This window comes from Schistosoma haematobium, chromosome 4 (assembly GCF_000699445.3).
Source record: "Schistosoma haematobium chromosome 4, whole genome shotgun sequence".
NCBI lineage: Eukaryota > Metazoa > Platyhelminthes > Trematoda > Strigeidida > Schistosomatidae > Schistosoma > Schistosoma haematobium.
This window is the reverse complement of record NC_067199.1, coordinates 19,587,452-19,614,143: the sequence shown is the minus strand read 5'-3', so window position 1 is coordinate 19,614,143 and position 26,692 is coordinate 19,587,452. Positions and strand designations below refer to the sequence as shown.

The 26,692-nt window shown below is 30.2% G+C and overlaps 1 protein-coding gene across 3 annotated transcripts in view; it reads right to left on the bottom strand.

The window, feature by feature from the left end:
• Positions 1-346: 346 nt before the first annotated feature.
• ASIC4_3 (acid-sensing (proton-gated) ion channel) overlaps positions 347-26,692 on the bottom strand; it is a 49,405-nt gene continuing 23,059 nt past the window's right edge. The window contains exons 7-14 of one of the 3 annotated variants that reach the window (XM_035729433.2): positions 24,398-24,451; positions 19,967-20,310; positions 17,065-17,804; positions 11,740-11,825; positions 10,151-10,569; positions 8,399-8,633; positions 3,624-4,106; positions 347-1,499 (exon numbers count right to left, since the gene is read on the bottom strand). In XM_035729433.2, the coding sequence (XP_035586534.1) occupies positions 3,679-4,106; positions 8,399-8,633; positions 10,151-10,569; positions 11,740-11,825; positions 17,065-17,804; positions 19,967-20,310; positions 24,398-24,451 (2,306 nt within the window). In that variant the 3' untranslated portion in view covers positions 347-1,499; positions 3,624-3,678. Of the gene's footprint in view, positions 1,500-3,623; positions 4,844-5,603; positions 5,648-8,076; positions 8,342-8,398; positions 8,634-10,150; positions 10,570-11,739; positions 11,957-16,028; positions 16,106-17,064; positions 17,805-19,966; positions 20,311-24,397; positions 24,452-26,692 lie in introns of those variants that run through there. The other 2 variants (XM_051215910.1, XM_051215909.1) reach the window with 2 other exon arrangements.

Below are 26,692 nucleotides of genomic sequence, written 5' to 3'. Positions count from 1 at the left end.
GTTATGATTAATCTTTTTTTATTTCAATGAAGAAAGTCATTTTTCTAGTTTGTTATTTTTTCTTCTTATGTATGTATTTATGTAACGAACTTATTTAATTGATTCTTTATAGCAACATTTAATTTGACTATTTTCGGTAATTGGAATAATATGTCCGATCAATAGGGAAAAATGGTGATATTTCTTACTACTTAAAGAAAAAAAGAGAATTTTGTGAAACTTTAACATTACAATGACCAACACAACTAGATTTTCATTTATTACTTAGTATATATATATATATATATATATATATATATAACTTTCTGTGAAAATATATAAATTGGATATTTTAAGGATTAAATATGATTTCCAATAAAAAGGATTTCGTGATTAAATGGTAAAACTTCTAAACTTCTTCTTTCTAAAGAACTTGGATTTTTACATTTTCCATACTCATTTGTCTACACTATTACTATGATGCTTCCAGTATGGTGATTGTAATTTTTACCAATATATTAACTAAAGCTTGTTTCCTTTCCGAAAATTCTTTCTACTTCTGTAATTTTAGCATATTATTCTAATTTGTAGGGGTTTGGGTTATCCTGTTGTTAATATTCTTGGTTGAATTTTGGTCATAGTCGGAAAACCTTCATTCTTTGTGGATCTCCTCAATACACTCATTTTATCCCAAGTTCAACAGAAGAGATTTACTATGGCCGGCAGTTGAATCTAGCATTGCTAACCAAACCCACCTCTTCAATTTTATGCGTTAAAAGTAATTAGAACATATGTTATTGACGATAAGTTATTTCTATTTAGCATCAGAGAAATTTTCTTCATTAATCCAAGTTTTTCTATTACTAGTTGAATAATTGGTAAACTTAATTATATCATGCGGAATTATATGAAAGTTAGACATATTATGAAAATTTAATTGTATTTCACTATCAGGTTTCACAATAATGTTGGTCTATTACATTAATATTATAAATAATGTTAGAAATATCATTCTATAGAATTTTACAATGGAAATGAATGGTTAATTTAAAATCTACGAATAAAAAACATTCAATAAATCATTTTTTTGTAAAAAAAAATTAGTAAGATGAAGTGAAACATTGACATAAAATTATGAACAAGGAGTGTATATCGTGTCATTGTGTGAAAGACAAAATAAAAGTTGTTTATTTCACTTACTATTAAAAAAAGTGTTCATATTGATTAGAAGTTTTTTTTTGACAGAATGTTTAGTTGGAGAATTAACAAGTGCTTTAGAATAACTATGTGCTTTAATGTGTTGATGAGTGTATAGTGAAGGGAATGTATGAATCCAAAATACAAATGACAAGTTGAATAATAAATCTACATCAAATGCTTTATTGAGTAATTACATTTCCGTGATACATAAAATGGGATACTTTCAAGAAATGAAAAATGAATAAAGTTGAATTTCATGATTATACATTATGCACATTGACAATCATGAATATTATTCTGATCTGTTATTAAAACTGTGCCTGAAATGAAGTGATTAGAAATTCGGAAAATTAACCTTATTTACTAACGAATAAAATAACAGTATTTTCGTGTTAATCTACTAATATTGTTGAGTGAAATTATTTATCTTCCCTGAGCATAATAATTTATAGAATATTTTCTATGAGCTTGGTTCGAATAAAACATTTAACGTATTTACCGAGAACTTTATAGCCGAATAATTAAGAGATTTAGACGATTGCCTTTTAGGATGCATGCAATCATAATGGCTTGTATACTCAATGGTTATAGATTTGATTTCAAACCATTGTATACATTTTAATGCAACAGAAGTAAAAGGAAGAAAGCCCAAGATGCATTAAAAGCTGTTGAATCATCTAACTGATTAATTAATTTTTTCGAGCAGCCAAAAATTTTGAAAACACTATTCATTTTCATAGAGTAAATGGAGTCTAAAATAAAATTTTTAAATAGTATGTATCACTGACACATTGTGATGAAGCAATGAAACGATTAATAAAGTTCTTGAACAGAAATTCGCAGATTAGCTCTTCAAATGTCGCTTGCATAGTTATCATATTATCCTCTTCTACAACATTTCATAAGGACTTAATTTGCTTGATTTTCCTACTGCTCATTACTTAAGAAGATTTTTCATGTATTTTGGGAATTTTAGACTGCCCGATAATGTCAAAAATGTTCCCTAAACGTGGTTTTCAAGTAAACATATACAAATGTTAAATTATATATTTGTAACTGACAAAAATATTTCCAACGGCTTCGCAAGAAATGAGAATATCAATGAATGATTTTTTGAATAGGCCACTCGTACTCAATAAACAATAGGATGTATTGAGGTTTTGTTGAATCTGATCACATTTTGTCAAGAAGCATCTCAAAGTAATGCCATTGGCAATTTGTAACCGCATTGAAGTTTTAGATACTTTGTGTAAATTGTTTTAAAGTCGTAAAATAATAACTGTTTCACAACTCTTACCGATTTAAAGTTATTATTTGGAATACAGTTTATAAGGATAAACTGTCGTTGAAGTTACTCTACACTCTCAGGACAATATTTATCCTTATAGACCCTAAAATTATACTTAGTTATAAACTAAATTCTCTAAAAACGCTTTGCAAAAATACCGTAGCAAGAGTTCTTGAAATAAATTGAACTGTCACATCTTTTCAACTCACAAATGGTCCATCAAAAACAATCTACATGTTTATAGTATTATATGAATAACTATTGGTAGAATAAGTAATAGAAACCAGTAACCTGTTTAACACAACACTAGCTGAAGACATTAATGTAAAACAAAAGCGTATTTGACAGACTAGAATATTTAATGTAAAATCTGTTCCTGTGACTGCTTCAGAGCATAATACGCGTTTTTATGTTTTCATTCTTCCTCATTTATGTAAACTGACTTCAGACAATGTAAGATCAGTACACTAGTGAGCTAGCAAAGGTGATAGATTTTTAATAGCAGAGGTATATTTAAAGTAAATGCAACAAATCAACAATAATAAATATAGGCAACAAGAGGATAAGGAAATACAAGAATGCAATAATAAAGTTTGGAGATTGTAATAAACCACAGTAGTTTACAACGTCCAATCATTAACCAAGTCTTCCACAATGCTTAGGCTAGTAGAAAGTAGCTGAATTATTCTAATATAATTACTTAAAATGTAGTCTAGACACAAATTTTTATTTTAATATTTCTTTCCAATATGGTCTCATTATAGGGCCTTTTTGAGATGCACAGGTCATCATCGACTTCTAATGACAGTAGATCCTGAAAGTGTTTATAGTACACGTGTTAATTTACAGGCATAATCGGGTTGACACAAAAGTGCAGTCAAAATTTTAAAAATAAAGTTATAATATTACTGAAACGGATGTGATTCATAAGTTATTTCAAGAGAACATTATTATAAGCTTTTTAATGTGAACCATAAGATGCATACAAAACGCATAATTATAAACGACATAAGTGTGCAGAAACAACTCAAAGGACTTTTAACTGACAGTGCACATTTTTCTGTAACCACGTGATATTATTTCTTATTTAAGAATAGAGGCGTTAAAAATTGATATGTATGGTTAAATAAATATTACATGATAGGAATTAACTTACCTAATACATAACTCTGATATACCGATTATATTTGTACTCCCTAAGACAGTCTATCTTAATGTGATGTGTTTACTGGTAGTGTTGCCTTATCGTCTATTAATTGCGACGACTGAAGTAAATCAACACTGAATGGTAACTGATGTGTTGTTACAATATTTGGTGTAACTTCATTAAATGTTGTATCCTGTAGTTGTGGTGTTACTATTAAACAATTTAACATTTCATTTTTACTATAATTAATATCAGTTGGTTTTCTAATAGAAGAACAATTTCTCATAGTGTTTGAATGATTATTACAAAATAAAAGTTTGCTTGAATTTAAACACGATGCAGAATCTGTTTTTGTATTATCTTCTATGGAATACAAACAATCACAAAAACTAATACAGGATTCGTTGACACCGTTTTGTTGATGATTTAACTGTTGTTGTTGTTGTTGTTGTCGTGGAAGCGATTGTTGTTGATGACATGAATAATGTTGATCTAATTTTGGTAAAGAAGATGGGAAGTTTTTAGTAGAATAGAATGATAAATGTTGCTCAAAATAATGATATTTTGCTTGACACATTAACATTACCTCAATAACCATCGAAAACCACAAAGTAGTGAACAGCTGTGTCAACTTAGTATGGGGTATCTCATCACTTTAGATTTAAGCCCTTCCCGAATTCAGACGAAAAACGACTAGAATTTGCAGTGAATTCCTTAATTTTAGACCAGTGGGTGGACGTCCACTTTTTCATATTCATTAGTCGATTGGATTGATGACAATGAGGAACTGCGAGTCGCCTCACTCTAGATAAAATCAGACTTATTCGGTCACAGCTCACTGGATTTTTCGAAACCATACGGATTCAGTCACGGATGTTTACCTAGATGACATCAGCTGGTGATATAAACTTCAAAGTTACAAATGTTTAAAATTGTAAATAAATTTAGGAAGAATTTAGTACAGTATTTGAAACTTGTGTTTAGGTATTTACATAAGTAGTTCAAGAGTAAAGTCTTACCGGTGACTTCCCGAAACCACCCTATATCACAAACCTCCTTTATTGGAATCGGTTATTTATGGCAGTATGAGATAAGAACTATAAAGACTGTCAGATAAAAGAAAATCTTATAAGTTCTTGTTAGAAATCCTTAAACATGATAGTTAACACACAAATGAATAGCTTCAAAGTAAATCTATGTATCAAAGTATACAGCATAAGTGAATAAACCTGAAACAAAACGAATGAAAATATTGAATGAAGAGTAGATAAGATCAGAACACATCATATACTTATTTTTTAACAGAAAAAAACAAACAAAAGAATAGAATAAATGAACCATAAAGTGTTGTTTTTTATCATGCATCATATTTGTTATATGTAACTCCTAAAACTTTAATTTTTTACGAGAAATATAGACATTTGAAAGGTACACATATAGGGGTCAAACAGGGTGAATTTATGAACATCTTTACCCTCAAGATATTTTGCTACCATTGTAACAAAAGTATTGTTTATCAATATGTGCATGCATGTTTGTGCGAAGATGAATTTTCTGAAACTAGGTTTTACTTATACATAATAAAATACACTCTTTAGGTGTACTCCACAAACTAAGCCACATAGAAGCTACATTTGTCCTCAATTTTTACACTAGGGAAATTTTTGATGAAATGGTTCGTTACCATTGTTGTTTCTGATAACGCCAGCCGATTGTGTTTGAGAATAAACAAAATATGAATACAGTTAAACTCAGTACCGAAATTTTCTCAATTAAAAAATCTGTTGTATAAGTGACGAAAAATGTCTAGTTTTGAAATGTTAACTGAAAAATTATTTCAATTTTCATTAAAAGGAATATGTCTAGAAAACTCTCAGTTGTGGAATTTTAATGTTTTACCAACTGTATATAATTTAATAAGTCATTTGACAAAGAATGAAATAAAGAGAATTCAACGAAGAAACTTTTCTTTCCAACGAAATAACTTACTTAAGTTGTACATTCTTATTTATAGTATTATAGTAACTATATGTCTGTAGAAGGATAAAAAAGATTGCATCATAAAAAGTGATTCGAGACTCAAAATATCAAATAATTTTGCTTAATAATCAGGGGGTTAGAGGAGAATATAAGGATGAAAATTATTTACGGGCTAGAATTATGAAAGACAATTGTCCGCTTGACAGATGTGAAAAAAATGAAAAACCCACTTGATATTTGGAGTTTTTAAAAACTGTGATGCAATATTGTCCTATCTTCTATCGACATATATCTAACATACAATTATAAACAGAAATGTACAGCTTAAGTAAATGATTTCATCGAAACGAAAATTTTCTTCGCTGAGTTCTCTTTATATATACTCAAGATACAATAAGTTATTTTAATTACCTGTGAGACAGAGTGGAAAGAAGGACATCACATCTAAATACCAAAGAAATGAGATCTCAATAAATGTGAGAACTACCAAAGCATCACGCTACTGTCGGTATCAGGAAAAGTTTTCAACAGAGTGTTCCTGAACTGGATGAAAGATTCAGTAGACGTTCAACTTTGAGATCAACAGTCCGGATTCCGTAAGGATAGATAGTGCACAGGCAAAATCATGACACTACGGATCACTGTTGAACAATCAGTTGAACAAAACTAGCCACTAGACATCAACTTCCTTGACTATGAGAAAGCATTTGACAGTGTGAACAAAAGAACCTTATGGAACATGTTTCAACACTATGGTGCATCTGAGAAAATCGTCGATACCATACGAAATTCATACGAAGGACTACATTGCAAAGTCATGTATGGGGGACAGCTGACAGACGCGTTCCAAGTGAAGATTGGAGTCAGATAAGATTGCTTACTCTCTACGTTCCTCTTTCTTCTGTTGGCTGACCACCATGCCTTAGAAGAAGAACGGATTACAGTGGACAGCTTACATGCAACTAGACGGTTTGGACTGAGCAAATGACCCAGCCACTCTATCCCATATACACCGACGAATACAGTTGAAAACAACTAGTGTAGCAGAAGCCTCTGCATCAGTAGGCCTCAAAATACACAACGGAGAAAACAATATCCTCAAATACAACACAGGGAACACCAATCCAGTCGCATTTGATGGAGAAACCCTAGAAGAGGTAGAAACTTCCACATACCTGGACAGCATCATCGATGAAGAGAAGAGTAGGCGAGGATCAGGCCTCATTCCTACAGCTGAAAGATATATGGAACTCAAAACGACTGTCAGGCAACATCGAATTCAGAATCTTCAATGCGAACGTAAGGACAGTGAGTTCTACTGTACGAGCTGAAACTTAGAGATCTACTACAACCATCATCAAAAACGTACAGTTATTTCTAAACAACTGTCTACTCAAGACACTCAATGTCCGCTGACCGGATACCATCAGCAACAGCCTACTGTGTCAGAGAACTAATCAACCTCCAGCTGAAGAGGAAATTAGGGAAGTACTCTGAAGATGAATCGGACATATAATATGGTAATCGTCAAAGTGCATCATGAGGCGTACTCTAACTTGAAATCGTAAAGAGAAAGGGAAAAGAGAAAGATCAAAGAACACGTGCCATCAGGAGTTGGAGGCGAACGTCAAAAGACTGAATAGCAACTGGAAACAACTACAAAGGAGGGTCTAGGACAGAGTTTGATGGAGAATCCTGGTGGGCGGCCTATGCTACTCCACGAGGGGTAACAGGCGCAAGAAAATAAGTAAGACTCGGAGCGAAATCCCCATACATTTAACTACATGCTGTTTTACTATAAAGCGATGTTTATCCATTTCTTTTATGTTTACAGAACTACTCACAGTACAAACTTTCTCAACTAACATCAGTAGAGATAACGAGGAGATAAAGAAAAACTGAACTGCTAAGAACTGCATCAATAATGAGAATGTAAAAGCCAATGAAATGTTTTTGTCACTTTTCCGCTCTATTCAGAGTATTGATAAATCAGTAAGAAAAGCGACGATGTTTCAACTATCACAGATGTAAACACATAGTGCCTTCATATATAGGCGTGTAAAAAAATTTACACCTTACATTTCCATATTATAAAATACATATCATACTGTATGATGCGCAACCAGTACATTTATTTTGCCATGGTTGCTCACTGCTTACAAAATCTAGATAAAATTAAGCCAATGTACTAGATAAGCTAATGGGTATGTAATATTCAGTAAAAAGATTTTCAAAATGATAATTTCGAACAGTAGTTTCAAAGTAATTTTTCCTACCTCCCGTTTTTAAAATGAGCATTTTGAGCAAATATCTTAAATTCTACTTCACATTTAATAATCTGTGCTGCTAACTGATTCTTTTTTTTCTTAGATTTCTTCATCTATTTGGAAATAAACTACTTCTGAAAATTAAAATAAAGGTCACTTCTGTATTTTCAAGAATACAGTTGAGATTGAACTTTATTTTCACCAAACGAACAAACCTTGATTACTGTTTCCAGATGTAACACCGGTCAGAAGTGGAATGCCTGTCAAAAAGAAGGTTGAAAAGATTGAACTGAAGAAAACGGAAAGGGAAACATAAAAGAATTGAGAATCGGAAGAGTCATAAAGGATGTAGAGGACAACTGATGGAAGATGTGCGAATAAAGTATTTAATGTATGGTTTTCATAATTTACGAAGGCATTCTGTAATTTTGCACTCAACAACAAATTGGTTATCCTCACCAATTTTTCGTTTACTACATACTAAGAAAATGGATATTATCGTAACAGTAATCAGAACGTCAAGTGATTAGTACATACTTGTGTTCGCATGTGATTGTTCACCTTCACATTCAGTGGTAGAATACTCAGATATATCCATGCAGTTAAAACCATCCACATCAATTTGAAGAGCTTTATTGTCCAATTTCGGTAATGTCACTGAAGATCCCGGTAAAGTAGGTAAATTGTATGTTATATATTGTGTTGATTCACTTGGACACATACTGAAATTATGTCGACAATTCTCTCCAAAACCTTTTGCACATGGCTTATTCTGTAAACAACAATTACACTAAAATCTTTGAACTGTAAATATTTAATGGACTTTATGTATTAGATGAAGAAAACAAAGTGTAATTTAATTAGAAATGTAAACAATTAAGCTTGTTCAACATGAAACGAAAGTGTTTCTTTATCTTATTTTTAACGATTTCTTCAAAAAGAAGTGATATATTTTAGGAGTTTTCTTACCAAAGGTTTGATAGTTTTAGTTCAGTACCGTAGATATGTTTAGGTACGTATGTTTTGAATTTGTTAATATCAATAACTACTTAGCTAAGCAACAGAGTATTTGAAACTCATGTAATTTTTATACCCATGAGATTTGCTGAGATTGAGAAGGAAACATAGTATCACGGTTATATTTATGGATTCATAAGTGTATCCGAAGGTAACTTATCAAAACATACTTATATGATAGTTTATTAACGTAACATACATATAAGAATATTACTCTCTATTAAAGACGCAAGTGCTACTGAAGATAAAACTGTTAAATTTGGTTAACTGTTTAGTTGAATTAGTTGACCTGCTGTCATGCCACACATTATTCATCGTGAATTATGTTCTGTATTTTAGTAGGAAGCAGTGAATAGTCACTCATAAAACGAAACTCGAACAGAATTGATAGGGATTTGAACGTAAAGTGTTAATGGTGTATAAAATAAGACCGTATCATTTTTTACTACTACTCCTTTAAAGCAGTCTTAATTTACTTGACATCGGATTTCAAAACTTAAACTTGTATCAAATAAAAATTATGGTACCAATGAAATCTGCTCATTATTGGATTTACAGATTGAAATGAAATGTTTCACTTTCATTGAAGTGAAGAGCTAGTAAGAACGAAATTTATTATCAATTTTTTACGTGAACCTGTTACTAGTAAATAAAATATAGTTTCTCATATCTCTAGGAGATTTTTTATTATTCATATATCTTCATGTCAGCTACAAGCTCAAATACCGATAAGTAGAGATGTTATGGTTTTAGTAAAATGATGAAATACTTTCCTGAAATCAGTTATTTTTACTCACCTATCATGCAACCGATATTCTTATCATACACATCCCTTAATCCATTACACCTCTCCCAGTCAATGCTAATGCTTAAACAAGTAATTATATATATATATAAACTACATTTGATGGATGGTGATCTATTGTACATTATAATTTAACTATATTCAGTAATATAAGGCTTCATGTTATAGGAGGACCCTAAACATTTTTATACAGCTTGTATATCCAAGCTTACTGATCTTGTCATGATCACCAAGGATAAATCTCTTTTTGAATAAGCGAACACACTGAGTTCATTGAAAGCCACAAATAAATTATTTATGTTGTATCTTTATGATCCTAACTTTTGGAACTCTCTCATCTTTATGTTTCTACTGAACTGAACATATTTCTTTCGTATCGTGTAGTTTTTCAATTACTTTAAAAACCCCTTCAACATTTAAAATCACAATTTGTCTGGCTGTGAGGCGTTTAAAGATAAATAACTTACACTGGTAATTGGTAATCCTGTTATTATACATTTATTTGAAATCGGGACTCCATCTTGTTGATGTGAATCAAACAAATAAACTGAATTCACTGTGGGTTTTTTCTGTAAAATATCGGTTGGTATTAAGTCACTGTAATTTCTATATGAGATAGTATTGAGTTTTGGCAGACGTTTACTAGAACTTCCACTATCTGTATTACAATTAATATATGAAGCTGTAGGTAAAATGGTATGAGTAACCAATTTCGGTGATTCACATGATTTAGAATTAGTAGATTTATTTACGAGAGTGGAACAACAGCAACAGCATTCATAATAACACGAATCTGAATTGTTTGGGTGTGAAACACAAATATTTAATAGGAAGATAGATAGAAATGCAAGCAATAGACCAGATACTATTAGATCCAATAGTTCAGCTAGGTAAAGAAAAGTTGGATAATATGAATAGAGATCTGAGTCTAATAAGTTAAAATTAATATGTCAAAGGATATAAAAAATTAGAATAAAAAAATGAGTAGTGAAATGGCGAGTCATTTATTTTATGATATTTATTTTCAGACGAATTAAACAATCGTTAATGGAACGAACAATAAACCGTTTTCCATCACAATAATGTTAATCACTTTCTCTTTAGTAAAAAGCAGTCCAAACCGATCCTTGAGATGTTGAAAATAAGGTATATCGAACGGAAGTATTCACCTTTTTCAACAGTTTGAAAAATTGGCTATAATTTATTTTTAATGTTCTGTAATTAAAAAAGTGAATATATGAAAATACTTCTTAAACCAGGTCACAGCAGGTTCTTCCAATTTTTTAATATTTCCACTTTTTTCTACATTTAGAGTCCCTTATACCAAAAAGTTACAGAAAACGTGCGTCATGTATCTGATTTCCAAAAAAACCATGACATTTTAACGGTGATAAGTGGATAACTACTTTTGTCATAATGACATTACAAAATGACATTACTATTTTATAAAGATGGTCTACATGATTAATTGCCATCAGTTGAACAATTGTTTTGGTGCTCCTTAGTTTCGCTATTCAAGCTAATTAAAAGAGAATGCAATCGAACTCGGTATATCTTAGATTGGCTAATAAATGGGTATATGGAAAAGTTTACATGATTTTACCCTAAAGAAGACTTCCGTTTAAATGTAATTTGAGCTACCTATTAATCCACTACGAAGAACAGGAATATATCTTGGTTCAGCGTTTTTCATGTTGGCTCGATGATTACTGTCCAGTAAAATAGGTTATATATATGCCAATCGTAAGCAGAAAAGATAAATACTGGATTTTAAATTCACGTATTACTTGTGAAGTAGAGACAGAAATAGATTATAATCTCTAACCAAGTTATTTAATTTAATAAAGTTAATTTTAGATACAGTCACTGAATGACTGAAGAAGCAATACGAGTATATAATCGTATCAACACACACGTGCACATATGCAAACAGAGACACACAGTCACATGGACATAAAAATGGAAACAAATAATATTGAACAGTCCAAATAGAAATGAGTATCAAGACAATAAATGATAAATGAAATGAAGAAATATAAATAATAATCACACTTACCGATTGGACTATAAATTGCCTGTACTGATTCCAAACGTATAAGACGATTTTTATCCCTTGTCAGCTGTATTGTAACACTGACTAATCTATTGTTCGTTTATTTTTAATTATTGTTAATTAATTATTCATTCATATAATTTGTAGTTGATTTTTGCGAATAACATTGTTGAATTATATAGTAGTTAATTTTTTTTCGTTTATTAGTAATCGGAGTAAATACAGATTTATATATATTTATATACACGCACACAATTTGTCCGAATATATGAATTGAACACAGTACAATATAAAAAAGAAGAGATCACCAAAAGTAAAATGTGAAATGTAGCATTAACTGATAGAAAGTGTGAGGGGGCAATTGATTTTGATCAAAAATTAATTTTCACTCTAATCAAAGGTATATAGCCGAATATAAAAATAAAAGAAAATTAATAATGATAATAGTAATCTCTATTGCCCCAGATGCATTCATTAAAGACTTTTGTTTTTAATTTTTCTACGATTTATATTGTTGTATATACCATCTTAACGAAGGGGAAACATGACCAGTATAAACAAAAAGTAGATAATAACGTCTAGAGAATGATATACTTACATAACTTAAGAACTGCTTATGTTGAACTACGAAACCTTAATAAAAAACACTTGGAATGAAAAGTTATCACAAGTAACGTAAAAATAAAAGGTGAATGAAAATGGTTAGAAGTAATATTAAAGAAGTATTGTATAGATATTTGTTAGCTATATGCACTTTCAATGTTGTTAATTTATATTGTTGTAGAGCGTAAAATATTCACAATAGAACTATCTACTACCATTATATTAGCTTTATAGTTAAATATTTAATAATTGCTTCCTAAAATCTGCATCTATTTACAGTATACTTGCATTGCATTTTCGAACTATGCCTAGAGCTTATCTTCTGCCTAAACAAGTATTTTAAGTGGTAATTTTCAATACTGATGGTGATTTTCTAAAGATCGTTTATTTTTAACGTTAATGCCGAATGGTCTATTTGTCTTGGATTCTAGCCAAAGATAAGATGGTTATACAATTCCAGAAAATCTTTAACGAGAACTAAACAGCTGTCCAATACTGTATGACTTCTTGTAGTTCATCACATTTACTCACAACCCGTTGAAAATCAACTACGTATTTTCTCGTCCTGGCTTCCAAAACTGATCACTATAGGGTTAGCGTTCTACATGTGTAATTGCTTTAGTAATCTATCACGGGGAAGGAATGACTGAAAAGATTTAAACTAATGATCATCCCACTAGAGTAATCGTTTATTTATCCGTATTTCTTATAGCTGTCATTCATATTTTTATTGTAAGCTCATTATTAACAGATATATTCTCATCCATGATTTTATCACAAAGAAGTTGCATATTTTTTATTGTCTTGACACCACGAAGAAATAGTCATATTTATCACCCACATGAAGTAAATATAGACATTATTAATTAGGTAAGAGTTAGCTGACTTGAATAGAATACCCAATTTTTTACCTCTGATTCTCCCTAAACAGTGAGTCTGATTAATTCAAACTATCCCTAATGTGTAAACACCTAAATTATTACGAATACTGTCAGTCACTTTGATATAAAGAAATTTGGATTCATGCGAGAAATGTCTCAAAAGAACTAAGATATACGTTATACTTTTCTTTTCGGTGTAATGATTTCCCCCAATTAGTGTTTATTTTATTGAAGTTAGAAATGAATGAATACTTTTGACCAAACTTTAAACATTCATGGCTTTTCAAACTCCAATGTCTTTCTCTAAAGTTTTACAGCAATCGACTAGTCGTTTTCTCCAAGCTGATTTCTAATATTTTACTCCGCACAGACTGAAACAATATATTTTTGTATTACCCATATATGTTTGTGCTCACTTCATTTTATTGTAGTATGAGCATAGATTGACAATCTCTGCTACTCAGACGTTAAACCCATTAAATCTTTTCCATGTTCTTAGTGTTTTGAATATCCATGATGTAAAAGCTACTATTTCATACCACTCCTGTATCTATCCATCAAAAGAGCTTTTCCTTTGGGACACAATACACTAACCGTATCTCAATTCCGTTTTTAGAATCCACCTCTGAAGTTATCAATAAATGATTGCATAAGGTAAACTATTTTAATGCTTTTGTACATTTGATGAATTTACAAAACATCTTTTTTAATTTTGCTAGTTCAATCAAACAATGTGAGGAATATTTATTATATATGTCTTAAAGTTAAGAAAGCCATAATAGTTCATAACTCAAATTTTATATCTAAACAGGACTTATTTAACTCATTTAACTGCAATAATGTTAATTACAATTTGCTTAAACTTTTAAAATTTCTTTTTCTCTAGTATAATTCTGATTCTTGTCACATCGCATTCTTGTTTTCATTTTATTTCCGTATCACATTATATTATTTCACTTTTGTTACATTACACAGTTTGGTAACTTAAATTCATATGATCTATTAATTACAAACTTCTTCATATGATGATTAATAAAATAATGCAATTATAGAGGTGTCATCTTTTGAAAATAATTTTTTTATGAATGTTGCTACTATTCTGCTTGTTGTTATTTTTGAGGAAATGCAATTACTATACACGAATGACCATTTTGAGAAAAATCATTTAAAATAAATGTATATAGATGTAAAAGGTTAATGGAATCAGTAGATTATAAAGACTATATATTTGCTTAACGTAACAACATATAAACAAGTTGAATAAGATCTGTAATTCTCCAGTCTGTATTGCAATATATGTATCTTGAACGGATGAACACAATAGTGCCATTTAGCCACAAATGTTTACTAAATTTGAGTAATGCTTTGAAGTAGAATTCAAGACTATACTTTTTTCCTATTTCGCATTTGAAGATAAATTTAATAGATTCAAACCATAGTATAAACATCCACAATGTAATGGAGCGATATCTAGTTGATAATACTTATATCGAACAAAATGCATATTCTGAATCTTACTACTGGCCACTGACAAATCTAAATAAAAATGTTAATTGATATTACTTCTCACTCGACTGTAAAAACGGAACTTTTTAATTCATTATAAACTAAGCATCATATAAAAACCTATTAGTAACATTTTTAAATAGAGATTATTCACTGTTATATTTTGTTTCAATCGTACAAGTCAAATGTATGTAACGGGAGGGAGGCGGAAAAAGTTTTTTTTCACATTCTGCACTCATTACATATGAATTGACTTTATTTTTGGGTTTCTCATTGGTTGCTTACAACTGTATTCATTGTAGAGCGTAACAGTGAGATATGACAGTATGGAGTAATCGACAATAATGACGAAAAGAATTAGAGTAACAAAGATTAACAGTGACGAAACGCGTGGATTTTCTTTGGTTTGCTGAAGCAGTAACAAATGAAAAACAAGACCAGATTTATATGTCCAGAAAGGCACAGAAATCAGTTGTTATAACCTTGGTAAATTCACAGTTTTGAATATCACCTAAACTTATCACTATTATTTTGTAATTTTGTGTCTATTTACCCATACGATCCTCACTTAAGTGACTGTTAATTCATGTACGCTAGAGCCATCCTTTCATTTATCTGTATTTTCACTCAGTCACTTATCCAAATTTATATAGACTCTTTAAATCTCATGTAAATGTTACGCAAAACACATTATCAATTTCGAATTCTAAATAATTAGAACAGTATCATTTTGTCTTTTATATATATTTTCAAGTGCCTTAAAACCACTTTAAGCTTCTCAAGTCTTCTACGAATACCAAACACACTCCATGTAATTACTGCCTAACCTCCTATCTTTCTTAAATTCAATATTATAATGACCTCACATCTACTGATTACTCCACATAGTCGTATCTCATTGTTGCACTCTACAATGAATAAAGTTGTAAACAACCAAGGAGAAACCCCGAAATAAAGTTAATTCATATTATTCTGCCTCCAGTGTTGTTTTGGTCCTAATAAAATTAACAAAGGAAACCAATGTATGATCTAAGCAATAGTTTTAAGTTACAAAAATAAGGCGATATTTATATTTGTCAACTAAACCAACTGGAATACTTATATGATCAAACTGAAGAGCTTTAGAGATTTTTAGTTTAGAAACTAATCCCAGAAATAAAGATGGTTTATTATTGTTACTATATATTAATGTTTATTTACTACCTGAATCAAAGTGTGTAACTTACTACCAAACTATTCGTTAAAAAGTCATTATTATTATTAATTCTTTCATACTTTAATAAGTTTAACTTTTAAATTTCAGTTCACTAACAAAATGTTGAAAACATCACAAATGATAAATAAATGAATACAAACAATTTACTCACCCTTCTTCGGTGCTAGATTTTATCACCCGTGTATGAAAAACAAAATAAGAAGGGATGAAAACAAAATGTATGATTTAGTTAAACAACATAAAAATGGAGGAAATATATAAAAGTGGGTAAATACAGTTGAATTTTCAGAAAAGAAAACACTTAGCAACATTATTTTAGAAAAAGTCTTCAAAACAAAAGAAACTTTGTCAGGCATTTAGAAATATAACAATTAACAATTTAATTCTAAATAGGAACACACAAACTGTCAATATGCTATTAAAAGTATTTTCTTTAAAAACAAAGTCCATTAGATATGAATAAACTTTTTGAAATAATACTCACTTGTTTAATTTGTGAATTTGCTGTTTTGTATGCAAAACAAACCATAGTTTAATATATAATCAAATTATGAATACATCACATTTTTGTGTACATCCATTATTGTGTACAACTGAAAATACTCGCCAAAGTCATCAGCTTCATCAAACATCCAATGAAAGTACAAATTAAAATTGACAAACAAGTACTTTAGAATGTAATTTAATCCCATCATTTATGAGGACGAAATTGGAAGTAAGTTTGTTTACGTAATTTAAAAGATCTCTAATAAATCATTCTACAAATCTTTTGTAGTCTATCTCAATACATTTAGTTAATAACCAAAAAAGTGTCGTTTATAGAAAGTATAAGGTGACTTACATCAAAATAAATGAGTTCAGATTATTATAAAGAGGCTAGACATCACTAATTATTTAATGAAAGTAATTTTTCGGATATCGTTACACATAATAGTTAAGCAATCACATGTTTGATACACTGGTTTAAACTCCAAAAAAATGTTACCAATTCCTTCGCTTCTGAGAGCATATTTTGTCACTTTGCTTAACAATAAAATTATCACAATACAAATATGACTACAGATCAACAACCTTTCTTGAAATGACTATCTCAAAAAACAAGTAATTTTTATGGTTACCTACCTGATCAAGCTATCTGGTTTAGTGTTTAAACTAGCCCGCTTAATTGGGACAGTTTCAATTAATTCACGGTTATCCAAAACTAATTTAGAAAGCACCGTTCTTAATTGTTTGAACTGCGAATCGGTAGCTAGAAGAACAGCTTGAAGACTGGCTATATCTTCACTGGCAACAATTAACTGTGATTGTTCTAACTGATTTTCCCAACTAGTATCGTTGTATATTAATTTATTGTTAGTTTGCTTGCACTGATTTGTTTTACGTTGTAAATCAAGCATTGTCACATCAGAAAACAGGTCGTTGTGTAATAATTGATTAGCGAGACGATCCAACTCATCGACGACGTTTAAAAAAAACAGACGAACAAGATGAATGTGAAAATCTAGTCCTGGGACTAATGTTATATCTCGAAACAAAATGCTTTGTCTAAAAAGGCGGACAAATTCCTTTCCTAAACGGCTAACCCTTTCTAGCATACGAGAATGTTCTTCACTATCCATACATAATCCGTTAGATTGATCTGAAGGATGTTTATTTGTTGACAGACGTTCGCTATCCCAAAGCATTAGGTCAGTAGCTTCTAAATTGAATCTATGTTTTCTATGAACTTTATAAACTGTACGTTCTACTGTCTGTAAATCCAAATTTAAACTTTGTAAAAGACGAGAAAGTTGTCTTAACTGTTCAAATGCTGTACGATTAGCTTCGCGTAGAAATGCCCATGTTTGAAGGAGTAAGCCATCCTGAAATAAAACGTGTATTCGAAAGAACACTAGATATTGATCTAATGATAAATATATAATGTAGTTCAACAAAAATACATGTATACACTATTCTTTGAATTTAAATAAAATTAACTATAATAATAATACACGTTTTTAGAGAAAGTTATCTTATGCTCGGCAGTCAACCGACAATCTTGGATTTGACTTTAGCGTGCAGTGTCGTGGGTGAGCAATGCTGAAGAGTCCCTTGCCGAGACGAAACGGTGGCCCAGTGCCTCCAGGTTTCCGACAGTTTTCTGACTGATACTATATCCTGGTTTCAGTGACATTCCCTTCTCCTTAGCTGTGTTTAAAAAGCTGCACTGATTTAAACTCCATGCTAAGTTGGTATGTGTTTTATAAATTCTTTGATCAGAATCTAAAAATTATATGTTAGGTGGTTGAAGATAATAGACTAGAGATTCTAGCTGGCTTATTCCAGTGTAAAAATATGTCTATGTGCTATGTTCACTTAGTCTCAGAACGGAACGAAGACTGTTACACAATAACAGATAAGTTAGCTATCAGACATTACATGCCATATATGGTGAAATGGGAAACAAGATGAGAGATAAATGGCCACTAATATGACGATTGTTTTGGCTTCCTTAACACTCCATGTACTACAATAACGCTGTAATTGTTTTTTGAAAACATTTTCACGAAGAATTCATTTAGTTTAAAGTGGATGGTTTTTCATAAAGTAGGTAAAATGCTGCAGTCCCTTTCTAGTTGCAACATTAACGACACTCAAGAGCATTAAAAGTTGAATTGATGAGTCGACCTACGTTAGACCACCATTAGAAACCTGGAATTACTGAGCGGCCGTCTGGTCCTGGTATGGGACTTCTCGGAAGTACACATCCATGATCTCTCACGCAAACCTTGAATCCTGGACCTTCGATCTCGCACGTGAACGCTTATGACACGAAATATTCAGAATTATTTACCAGCTTTTATGAGTATTTAGTTCTTTAGTTAAAACAATTAAAAAGGAGAATAATGAGCACATAAACTATTTCAGTTCAATGTACAAAAGCGTTTATTGCTCCGTGTTGACGGTTTAACGACTTATTAGGAAGTAAAATAGTAGTAATATTTTGAAATATCGTTTGTAAAGAAACAAATCATCACGGATATTCTTTTTTGTCCTTACGATGATATTATATTATTTCAAGACTGCTGAACAAAAATAGTTTTCAAACACTTTCATTCAGAAATATTTATTAAACAAATTCTTAAGTCCTGTAGTTTATGGATAAAAGTTACTGTTATTGGTCAAACAGTTATATACAGGTATTTTTTAGAGATGCACACACCTGTTATAATCACCATTTTGTTTTATTTTCCACCATAAACTTACTTTTATGATTGAAATGTTATCAACATAAAACGTACAATGTAACATTAATGGTACAATTCACCGAATTCCTAAAGGAGAGCCACTAAACTTCTAAGTAAACATCATTCAAACGGAAGGGATGGTTGCTTATTAATTTTTATCTGTATGTTAATCCAAATAAAATTGTGGTTTAATTATCAAAAGTAAGACAAAATGTTTTTAGAAATCAGTACATAAAAATTTTGAAAAGTAACATAGTGGTTAATTAACTTCATAAATTATTGTAAAAACTATTATTCTGACCATCCACAGAACTCGCTTACACACAATGGCTAAGAACATTTAAACAATAAAAAAACCTATAATATATCGTATTTACTGAATTTATTTTTATCTTCATGAATTCAACTTGTAGATAAGCATTAAAAGTCAAATCAATCCCTTTCAAAAACAATGCATCGAGTGAAATTAGGATTAAAAATTAGCTACAAGTAGTTATGACCAGGTGTAGTCTTAGTCTAAAGATTTCCTATTTCTTAACATTAGTTGCTAAACCTGTGCAGTATTTTTCTCGAGCTGTCAATATGTTAAAATGTAATGATTTTAAATCCTAGTTGATGTGGATAAATATCAATATAATAGTACTGTCTGAATTTTTCGACAGCACTGGAAGACAATAACAAACTTTATTTTCTATCGCTTACTCTATAAAAACTAATTAAAACAATAATATGATGAGAATTTGTCAGCGATAAAAATGATTAGATAAAGTAATTTCTAATACAAAACAGTAACCTACCCAAATCTCTTTTCTGTAAATATGCAGAAATTGTTCCGATTGATTTATATTCAATTCTTTAGAGTTTTTATGATTATTGTTATTAGGATCATAATCACTAATGTCATCAGAAACAGTTGTCAGTTTTTGGTTTTTCGATATAATTTTGTTATTAAATTGTTGTTGATCAGTAGGTGGTTGAAAATTATTGTTTGATTGAAAGTTGGTTTCATTTATTTTAGTAAACAGACTTGGAGAATGTGTAAATAATAATGGGGATTTTAATGCTTGGGTTATGGATTCTACCGAATAAGATATCGCTTCACAGGGATTATGACATCGACATTGAACTGGTGATAGAGATTCTATGGTGTGATGATAATGGCATTTGTGTTTAGAAGAAATGAAAGGAATAATTAAAAAAAGATCACTGCAGTATGTCAACTAAATATAGTATAATTTCAAATAAAGTTTCATGTGATTGTTCGAAAAAACATTTCATAGAACAATGAGTTTAAACAGGAATCCTTAAGTTTTTATGTGGTATTTTTCAATAACCTGGATAATTTTTCATTACACAAAACAATGTGTAAGACATTACTAGATTAGATGCAAGAAAATATATGTAACACAGGCAGAATCAGATAAATAATAAACACAAAACACAAGAATAGAGAGAAGGACTTATTTAAAGTCGCTTTGTCTCTGCCCATCACATTAAAAACCCAGGTTCAAGAAATGTTTAATTTATAAAATTAAATAAGTTTGATTTACATATACAGTGGAGAAGTAAATCAAAGTGGCTATTCGAAGGTTAAGATAAAGTAAATACTAAGTGAAAACTCATAGAAGAAAGCATACAAGCTTGGTTATATTAAAGACTATAGGATCAAGTATTTACAGAAAACAGCAGTGCAGCGAATAGTTAAATCCTCATTTATTGAAATTATAGGATAAGCCAGTTAATACATTACTTAAGATATTAATCCAGTACTTACATATAGGTTAAAGCGTACCATTAGTGATCATATTAATTCGTGTTTGTTGAGTAGTTTATACTCACCCGAGCACATATGCAAAGCAATAATTATAAAATTTACTTGTGACTGTTTCAGCAAGCACCAAAACGGATTCAAAGTACATGAATTATGGTCTGATATCGCATGACATGTTATTAAAATCTCAATAATGTTGTTGCACATCAACTATCTCATTACACGTACTGTCTACTAATCAGTCTAAACCTAGAATAACTGACAGTCTGTTACATGATAAAAAGCCTAAATTGGAGCAAGTTTTATTGACTGGGCTTGGCGTTTTTCTGAACTTGGTAATTACTTCCTTTCATTATACTAGAGCTGACAGGCGGATGCATGTGGAATACCTAGCAATGACAGCAGAAAGAGCCATAAGAAAAGGACTATATGAAAACCAAATGATACAATCGAAAAACTAGCAGGAAAATGTAGCAAACCAGAGCAACCAATCGAAATCAAAGAAGATAAACCAAACACTGGGATTAAAGAACAGCAGAATAGGTGGTTAAAACACTTTGAAAAACTCTTAAATAGATCAGCCTCACGCACCCACCGGATATCAAAGCAGCAACACAGATCTTCCTCCGAGGAAGTAGCTTACACTGAGTCACGAAACGTCAGAAAGTCTAATTTTTCTACTCACTGGGATATTGCAAATACATTGTTTTTGTTTAGAACAATCTACCCAATACTCAGTTTATTTGAAATTATCAAGCTGAACCTTGGTAATGATACCTATGATCTAAATTCCGTTTATGTGTATATTATTTATAGGTATTTGACTCTACTGGGTCTAGTTCTACATTTTACATGATTAGTGCACTGGTTCGAATAAAGCTTTCTAGAACTTTACGTCACTGTTATAACTTTCAGATTCAACTAATCAACAGATTGTGATCAAATAAACTGTTTTCATATATGTTCAAACTTTAGTGAATTCCCCTTCGGTAAAAGTTGATAGTGATCTAATAAATTAACAACCGAGTAACTTTCTTCCGAAATTTCCATCTAAATTAGTTTAAATATTTTTTATTAATGAATATGTACTATGTCCATACTCTCAAAAAGGTATAGATTCAGATGAATAGTCACCAGTATCAAAAAATGTTTTGAATAGATCCAATGAATTCAAACTAAAATGGTAGCAATAAAACAGCTTCTGGATTATTCTCTCGAAATGTTTTGCAACTTTAGTGAGTAAAACAGTGACCATTGTGTTAAAGATGAGTGGTTGTTGAAATGAGCAAATTTAGGTCATGATTACTCAAATAAGTTATTTAAGCTCATTAATACACAAAGTTATCAACATTCTAGTTAGATTTCTGTAACTTTTAACTTTAATAAACAAATCTGACAAATCCTTATATCCTTGCAACACATTACAAATTACGAATTAAAATCCAGTAGCCTTTTTTACAAAATAATAAAAATGGCAAATAATTCTGAAGACTTCCCATTCTAGAATAATGTTTTCATTCTCAGTATAATTGTCGACAAATAAAAAGACTCAAAATAGATGCTTCTAGATGAAAATATAATGTACATACAATAATTCTTGAATATAAGAATGTATAGGTACATCATTCATTATTCATATGTGAATATAGTTTTCCATAGTCGCAATCATCTGGTAGGTAAATTTAGCCGAAATATATCGATCTCTTGGTTTAGATTGCCTTACAAAAAATATTTATATATAAATTCAAACTATGATTGGTAGCTTTCTATATCAGAAGTTCAAGGGACATTAATTAAACATACTATGGAAGAAGCAACTCAAACAGTTGTTAAGCTTAATGATCATAATTATTCTCAGACAATGCAGTTATGTTAGCTGATGAGTATAACATGTTCAAAACCTATCTCTATATCCTTAGACTCCGTATGTGAAACCTTCCGATTATTGAAGAAACTATCATTTCTTTATGACTTCTACTGTTTTCACGTTTGATTTTTTCAGTCATTGAGACATAAGAGCTTTATATAATGCGAAACCATTTCTGCTTAAAATATTTATGCCTAGTCTCAGCGTTAGCCGCATTCTACATAATAATGAAAAGTAGTTTAAATTATCAAAAAATACATGGACTTAAAAATAACTTATAGCTTTTTATTATAATCTAGTAATGATCAAACGTTTTGACCATCATTTGTTATATTTAACATTAAAAGATAAACAGATTCGCTAACATTGTTATATTTCTTATTACAGACTGAAGAAGAAATTAGAGTTGATAAATACAAAGTTAATTACTACTCGATTCTCAAATAAACACAAAAATAAAGTCAAATGAAATTCAGTAAATTTTTACGCAACTTATTCATAGATCTCTCTCCGAATTCAATATTGAAGGTCTATATTGATCCACTATTGAACGATAAATAAATAAAAGGTACTAGGTTCAATTGTTTTTAAAATCGTGCTGCACAACGTTTTAGCAGCCTAGCCTGTGATATTTTCAGACTTGTTACCTGAATATAAAAACAACTATTTATCGTAACTTTCTAATGCTTCTAAGACTGAATATTATTTCTTGAAGTCATTAACTTCGTTCCTCAATATAAAAAACATAAAATTACCTCGTCAAAGTTATTAGTCTTGAAAAACAGCCCATTGTCATATTAAGAAAATAGACATTTTGATTCTTGGAAAGCCAATTTAACGCTTACAGTTTAATAATTAAAGGTTAGTTAGGTACTTATTTTAATCATATTAGTGTTCACATTAAAAAAAAAAAAGTTTTAACACAAACAAACTTGAACATAAATTCATTTGATATTGTTTGTTTTAATATTGCCATTGATGTTTAGGACTGAAATTGATCAGTCTCTTATTGGTATATGTGCATCCTATGCGGATTACCTCGATATTGCCTTAATTCACAAGCTTAATAAGCAAAGGTTACATAAATAAATGGGCCGACCCGCATGAATAAGTTGAAATGAAAACATATGTAGTTAACAGCAATTTACGGATAAACGTGAAATCGTTTTCACTTATTATGGATTACCAAAATAGAATGCTGCAGTGTGCTTAAAGATAGAAAAAGATGTATTCTCGGTGAAGATAAAATGAAAACCAGATAAAAGGATTGATTAACTGGCTTCATCATAAAAATAGAGCGTCTGTAGTTCGTAAGATATGACTCATTGCATTTCACGTAGCACTTATAGGACTGTCAATTTCACTAAAATAAGAATGAAATGCAATAGACACCTCCATTTTTAACAGACTTTCTTAAATTACACCTTTTTATTTCAATTGTAATTACCACTTATTCTGTTAAGTTATTCACTGTTAAATTACTGTTTCGACATGTACTATTGAAGCCCTTTAAAGCTTCCAAACATAAAAGAAATCTTAAAAAATCAGAAAACCGTGTAACATTTATAAATGTAGAAATAATTGACTCACCGATCATTGAATTCATAGTTAATCCACATTTCATCATTTCAAAAACAGTACAATCTGTAAGACAACAAGGAATTATCCACTACTACAATAACGAAATAAATAATTTTTCGAGAACTTTTTCGAGGACAAAATTATGATTTCTTGTCACAACAAAATGTTTATAATAATGGTTTAACAATGGTCATTCACAATAATAACAAAATATTATGTCTTGTTTAGAGGATAACAATTTTCTATATCCAAGCATTTGATTTAAAGCCGTATTAAGAATATAAGGTATAGAAAAATTTGTTGGCATTTAAATAATTCCAAATTGAATTTAATAGCATTGAGAGAAGCTACTCAATGACGAATTACTAGTTGATTGCTTTCATACAAAAATTTGTAAAATACCAATTATCCACGATATTTCTTATTTCTTATGTAATATTTTATTAAATCTCTTGTTTATTTTCATACAAACATAGACTTTCTTCACTGTTTATAAACTGTACACTCAACTGTTTTTCTCATAAAATACCAAGATGTAAACAAATCTACTAATAACCAATGAACTTAGCGCACAAATGGTTGTGACTGTCAATGTGTAAACTGTGGTTTAAGAGAATGAAAGTTATATAAACCTATAAATAGAAGTCGGAGTTCGTTTACAATAAAATACGTAGTTGGTTATCACAAAAAGTCAAGATACAGTCGAATAAAAGTATTTGTCAAGGAAATATTTTAACAGTTTGTTAATTAAACTGGAGTACATATTTATTTTCTATTCTGGACACAAAACAGATACACTGTTAATCTTTAACGAAAACAAAATTAATAGGTTACAAAGTGGGAACATCTCGAGAAACATTGCCAAACATTTGAACTTTTTTAACACACAGAGAGAAGCAGGTGATGAATGGAACAATGTACAGACAAGAAATACAAAGGAGAAAACAAGAATTAACAGAATGATAGATCAATATTTATTATCGATTAAATGACATAAAATCACTCATCTTAAGTGGAGGACTCACAAGTGTAGAAAAAGTAGGGAAAATTCACTAAAAATGACATTTGAAACATTCATATTTCATAGTTAATATTTTCTGTTTGATAAATTAAACTTGTGACTAAAGCATTTATAGAATGTTGCATATGTTGTAATTTTTGCAAAATGTACTTAAATTATATGACAAGTGTTCTCAGATGTCAGATACACCATTTGCTTTCTAGTCATTATCGTATGAGAATAATATTTCAAAGATAGATCTAAGTGATCAAAAATATCCCGTCTCTTTACATTTATCAGACCTGAAGGTTTCATCATAGTTACATACATGTTTCTTACTTCTATGACCACTCACGTTGAAAAGTTACTTTAAAAGTTCAAATGATTAGACTTAGGATGTCCGTCTAAATTTATTTATTAAAGTAAGTCGATACTAAACTGCATACGAACGTCCACAACCGATTCGTATAACAGATTAAAATAAAGATTAATTTAATATTACTCAGTTACAGAACCTGATTAACTGAAAATCTGTGACATAATAAAAACATTTATCTATACTGTGGATATCCGGTTTGATTTCTCATCAACTTTCATTATTCATCTACCCATTTACTGAAAGTTAAACCAACTTCAGTAAGCAGTGCTATGTCTTTATCTACTAATTTGTTGAATTTTTCTTCTAAATTATGCCAAATTATCAACATTTATGGTGTTATATTTATAGGTCTTCACAGAAATTTTGGAATCTCGTGACAGTTTACTGCCATATTTTGCTTTCAAACATATACAAGTTCTATATGAATGTTTACGTGTTCAGGATTACTTACATGTTGGTACAATTATTATGAGTGATTTTTTGTTGCATTTCACATAATACTGGATCGAGTTACATTAAAACACATACCTTTAGTAAAACTAACCTAACAGAACATCACTTAAATACAGCAGCATATAGTTTACTAAACGTTTTACAAAATATGGTGAAAATAAAACTTAAGACATTGGAATGTGACTGAAGAAAAATGAATAACTATCAAAATGAATCAGCAATTTTTCTAATTAGAAGTCGGTAATAATAATGCAAAAGTTCATAGTTTTTCACAGTTTTAACTATATTAACTGAGAACGTTTTGTAATGTATCTGTTTAAAGTAATTATGTATAATCATTTTTCATTCAATATAGGAAATAAGAATATTTTAAAAAAATATGCTCTAGTCAGTCATTATTGAATTACATTACAATAATATGACATGTCTAATAATTTAAGATAAATGAAATAAAAATAATTATGCAACACCT